This window comes from Catharus ustulatus, chromosome 4 (genome assembly GCF_009819885.2).
Source record: "Catharus ustulatus isolate bCatUst1 chromosome 4, bCatUst1.pri.v2, whole genome shotgun sequence".
Lineage (NCBI taxonomy): Eukaryota > Metazoa > Chordata > Aves > Passeriformes > Turdidae > Catharus > Catharus ustulatus.
This window is the reverse complement of record NC_046224.1, coordinates 32,477,166-32,482,165: the sequence shown is the minus strand read 5'-3', so window position 1 is coordinate 32,482,165 and position 5,000 is coordinate 32,477,166. Positions and strand designations below refer to the sequence as shown.

The following is a 5,000-nucleotide window of genomic DNA, read 5'->3' as shown; positions in this document are numbered from 1 at the left end:
TCACCTATGGTGTAGATTGGATAGATTTTGCAAAAGATAGCATTACTTTTAAAGAAACATACAATTTGACAAGATATTGCATTTTACCTTCATTTTATTGCCATATTTTTCATCACACTCATTGTTTTCCAACTGTCACTAAATTGTTCATTTTCTTAGCCTGCTACATTTGTAGACCTATTTACTGTTTATAAAGCAATATGCACTTACAGGTTTTGGAGATGGCTTGGGCTCCGAGGGTCGCATGTGCAAGTGGGTCATCATTGCTTGAAGACGTTCGCGTTCTTTAGAAAGCTGTTAAGAAAGAGTGGGATCAGAAGCATTTTAGAAATGACTGATACAGCTATTTCACTGCAGTGATACATCTTATCATTGAGCTTGTCTGGTGTAATGATTCCTGCATATAAAAGTCTGTGTCAGTAGAAACTTATCTAAGAGGAAATGCAACTTTGACCACAGAAAGAAAGAAAGGAAGGAAAAAAAAAAACCAACAAAAACTTTTATAGCCTTTCATATGTTAAAAGGTCAGAGAAAACAAATAGCACTTCATCTTTTTGTCAATAAGAGAATTGAGGTCACAGTTGCCTCGACAGTAACAAGTTACTAAGACCATAAATTAGAAGGCCCATAGTGTCTCTTTAAAGTCCTGTGGACACTGTTAGCAATGGACTAGTGCCAACAGCTGTGAGGGGGTGAAGGGTCCTCAAAGCACAGTGCCTGCCAGGATTGACTACACACTTCATCCTTTCCCACTGAGGTCCAGTTAGTGCCCCCTGCAATCTGCCATCATCAATCTAATTCAATAGAGTGACAGAGCCCAGGCAGTGTGAAACACTGAACTCTGCCATCAAGTCGGCACCGACACTGCACTGGGTCTCATTACAACTGATGGACCCTACTTCACTAGCAGTCAGACAAAGCAAAAAATGGCATAATTGGTCACACTGCAAGCTAAATCTTCACTTCAACTGTTAGATTACAGCCTAGCCTTTGTAAATGGTAAACAGTTCCTGTGAAGCCCTTATGCTGCTTTAAAAAACATCATGTTACTTAAACCTCTACTTTTTCCTAACTGATACCATTTTCTGATCATACATCATGTAAATATTTGTAGTTTCAGATTCAAACAAGGTACCAAATTAAAAGTAAAAAATGAAACAGGAGGAAGTGCTTCCGATATGCAACTTGTTGATAAAAATAGAATATAAAAGAGAAAAATGTATTTTACAACATGTAAAGATTTTTTCTTTTTTCACAAACTGGCTTACAAGAAGAAATGTTCAAAATTTTTCTCTAGTGATTTGGCTATGGCTACCTACAACATGATTTCAACATTAATTGCAATAAGAATTATGTTTGGTGTTTAATACTACCATTTTCCAGAGAGTTCTTGCTCACATACCTGTAGGGTGAGACTGGACAAACAAAAACAACTCATAAATAATTTGAAGAGAGGTAACTATTTTTAGCATTGCATGTATTTAATTTGATCTGTGTTTCTTCAATTAATAACATCTGAGGCAAGGGATGAGAAGAAGGTTTCTTCTTCATATTATGTGTAGCTTCATACTACACGTGTGACATTTTAGAGACATAGTATTTGCCATGACATAAATTCCCAACAATTCTAACAAACAAATTAAGCTAATGCTACTGTGTAAATTATATAAAAGGAATAGCAGCTTTACCTGGGTTTAAAAGTCATTCATTTTAAGGGAAATGGCAACAAACTACATTATTGTATGATCCTCTCATTGTTTTGGATTTCCAGCACTGAAGTAAAAAAGACCCAAAAAAGCCTTGGCTGAAAGAAGTATTCTTACATGAAAGAGAACTGTGAGACAATATTCCAAAAAGGTGAGAAAGGTGAGAGTTGTTATCCTTCTTTCTCTACATACGGTAACAAACAGGGACAAAAATCTTAGTTCCTTTCTGCATCCCTTGAGCTCCTCTGAGCAGTCCCAAGAGGGCATGGGACTGCTGAGACGTGGCCCCCCATGACTGTGCGTGCAGCAGGAGACAGCGTGGTGCAAGTGTCCTGCATGGTCAGCCCTGAGGCTTGTGCCCAACCTCAATAGCCTGGAAAGTGTACTCCCAACAGAGGGAGACCCCAGGGGTACTCATCACTCCCTGCATGAGCAGAAGGGAGCATTCACATACATGCAGTGACCTCTAATGGTTAGAGCATGCACAGGGCACTGCAGGCCTGCGGTCTGAGGCATGCCACTCCCTGGGGACCTCCCTGAGTGGGTCTAATATTACACCTTCTTACTTGCAGAAAAAGGCTCCCTATCAGGCTGGGAGTCATTTTGGGTGGAGATAGGCTCTGCTACTCTTTTATCCCACAGACCAGCACAGACAAGCACTGGGTCAGAAGGGGAAGAAGGAAGAGGGGTCCTGACCCAGCATTTTAAAAAGTAAAGATGGCTTGGATCCAATCTTTACTCCAGGGACTGCATTTTTCATTCGTGATGAATAACATCAGAGTCTTAGTTCAAGCAAAATACTGTAGACAATCTTGATGTTAGATAATTATTGCATAATTTATAATGTGAAAAATCTGTAAGTAAAAAACCCTCACTTGTTCATGAATATCAACAAATTTAATGTAAGAATCATATGTCTTTAAGCTAGAGTCGCTAAGGCAAGTGTTTTCAATTTAGTTTAGGTTAACAGTAAATAAGTAGAGGATAATGCATCCATATAACAAACCTGTATTTCTAACTGCTGAACCACTTGCATTTGCACCCGACACTGAGCAGTGCTTCTGTCATCCAACGCATGTTCATTGTTAAGGTGCCTAGAGAAGGAAGTAAGACAGTGTTAAGAAGAAGAAAATATCTTTATGAGTCCATTTTTCTCTCCTGCACATATGGCTTCCATTAGTTCCAATCGGAGTTGTGCAGAAAGACCTAGTCAGAGCATGCTGTACAGACAACAATACAAAATAATAAAACTGATTATTTCATTTAGTTCTACAAAATTTCCCAGTGAGGACTGTCAGATACCTGGTTTCTATTTCCCAGGTCACATATGCCATCTAAGGGCCAATTTAACCAGTTAGGAATATTTTTTAGAATGACTGAACTTATTTCCATTCCCTGTAGCTGATGCAGATGAAGAGAATCACCTTACAAATGAGTATTCAAAAGGTATAATTGCTTTTAAGCTGCTTGAACTACTGAGAATTAATGTAGACTTTGTTAAGATTTTTCTAGCTTCTCTTCTTTAATCATTAAGCAACAAGCGAACATCCACTATCCCTCCTCAAAAACAGAGCTGTAGGGGAACAGCCAAATTTCAATGCAGTTTCTAGAAGCTTACTGAGGAAGATGGAACTCATTGCCCCCTCTCAGCATGAAGAAAAGTGTGAGAGGTAAAGGCAGGAGAAGGACCAGCTATGCACCTTATTAACACAGCAAGCCTTCTGGGAAAGGTTCAGGCTGCACACGAGCTTAGCAAAACAAAAACACGCTGCATCAGGGAAAAGAGGACCTCACTGAGCAGCTGCCTGAAACTGAAGTTCAGCCTAGACCCAAGTGGCTGCTCCCCAGATGTTTCAATTCAGTCTAAATTTAAAAAGATCAATTAATAATGTTTTTTTGAAGGACAATGTTTTCTTCTCACTCTCTTCCAGGATCAAAGAAGTCCCTTTTGGAGCTTTAATAGTGGGCTTTCTGCAACGTGGAGAAGATAACATAAAGATCAGGTTGAAGAAGAAATGGGAGCAAAGGAGTTCTGCCTTTGAATGTGGATTTACTGGCTATTTCCACTGTAGGCATGAGGGGTAAAGCTTTACAAGGACTACAGTCACAGATTGTCTCACAGTTACAAGAACTAAGTTATCTATACAATGGAGAAAATGTATCTTCTACTTTTTCTTTTCTAGCAGAATTAATCAGAGAATTATGCAATCATTTGATTGTTAATCTATGGAGAAAACATATTTGTCAGAAACAGTGGAAAAAGAGAGTGACTCTATCACTTCTACTAACATTCGTGTCTTAAATCATGACTTCACAGGTTTAGGACCCTATGATAGAGTGTTCAGGTGAGCAAAATGTTCTGCTATTCTTGAAACAGGCATGGCTAAAGAAGAGATACAAGTAATTGTGAAAGATTTTGTTCATTCTTTTAATATAAAATTCTTAAGAATATGCATGTAACTTGCTTGGTAGTTTATGCTAAGTTCAAACATCACTAAGGACACATTTCCTTTACGTGAGTCATAGAACTTATAATTTATTTATATTTTCAAAGGCACTGACTTCATCCCTCCCATTGATGCAAAAATGCACAATCAGTTTTAAAAGCAGGTAATTGCTCAGAGCCATTCACTGGTTTTCTGAAATTGTGATTCAGAAGAATTTTACTCCCTCAATTACACAGGCGTGATAGTGCATGGCCTGTTAACGTAACAGTTTAATATTTTCAGTTAATTTGGTACAAAATTGTCAGAAAAAGGTCTGCATCATCACCACTATCACCGGTACACACCAGTACCCTGTGCTGCCAGGTGCACATATGCTCACCTGTATGTTCGCAGGTACAGGTGGATAACAGGAGAGTAAGCAAGCGTACAGCTATGGAAGATCTCCCAGCCCAAGTTTGAGGCTACTGCATACTCATGATTATTTATTAGTTATTACAACACCATATGTTTGCATAACACCTTACAAAATAGATACAGACATAGTCCTTGCCCTGAGGAACTTTAAATGTAACAGCAGTGTGCAGTGTGGGAGAAGAAAGTCCAGTGTAATGTAATTTCAATATGATTACACGGTAACTTGGGAGTATGTTGCAAGTTTCTTCAGAGTTAACACAGTAATCTTCAGAAACTGGTGAGATACACACATTTTTATATCATACTTTTACTGTGCATTTTGCTGTGCATTTTGGAGAAAAGATACTTATGGAAACAGTAAGAGTGTAAAAATTGTTTTAAGAATTATTTTTTTCTGATCTTTCTTGCCTGTGAAGTAGGCTTGCTTTATTTA

General features: G+C 38.4%; 1 protein-coding gene across 1 annotated transcript in view; it reads right to left on the bottom strand.

The window, feature by feature from the left end:
* Window positions 1-5,000, bottom strand: part of FOXP2 (forkhead box P2) — a 400,669-nt gene that overhangs the window by 41,413 nt on the left and 354,256 nt on the right. The window contains exons 13-14 of the mRNA XM_033057875.2: window positions 2,713-2,800; window positions 211-294 (exon numbers count right to left, since the gene is read on the bottom strand). Coding sequence (XP_032913766.1) covers window positions 211-294; window positions 2,713-2,800 — 172 coding nt within the window. The remainder of the gene's footprint in view (window positions 1-210; window positions 295-2,712; window positions 2,801-5,000) is intronic.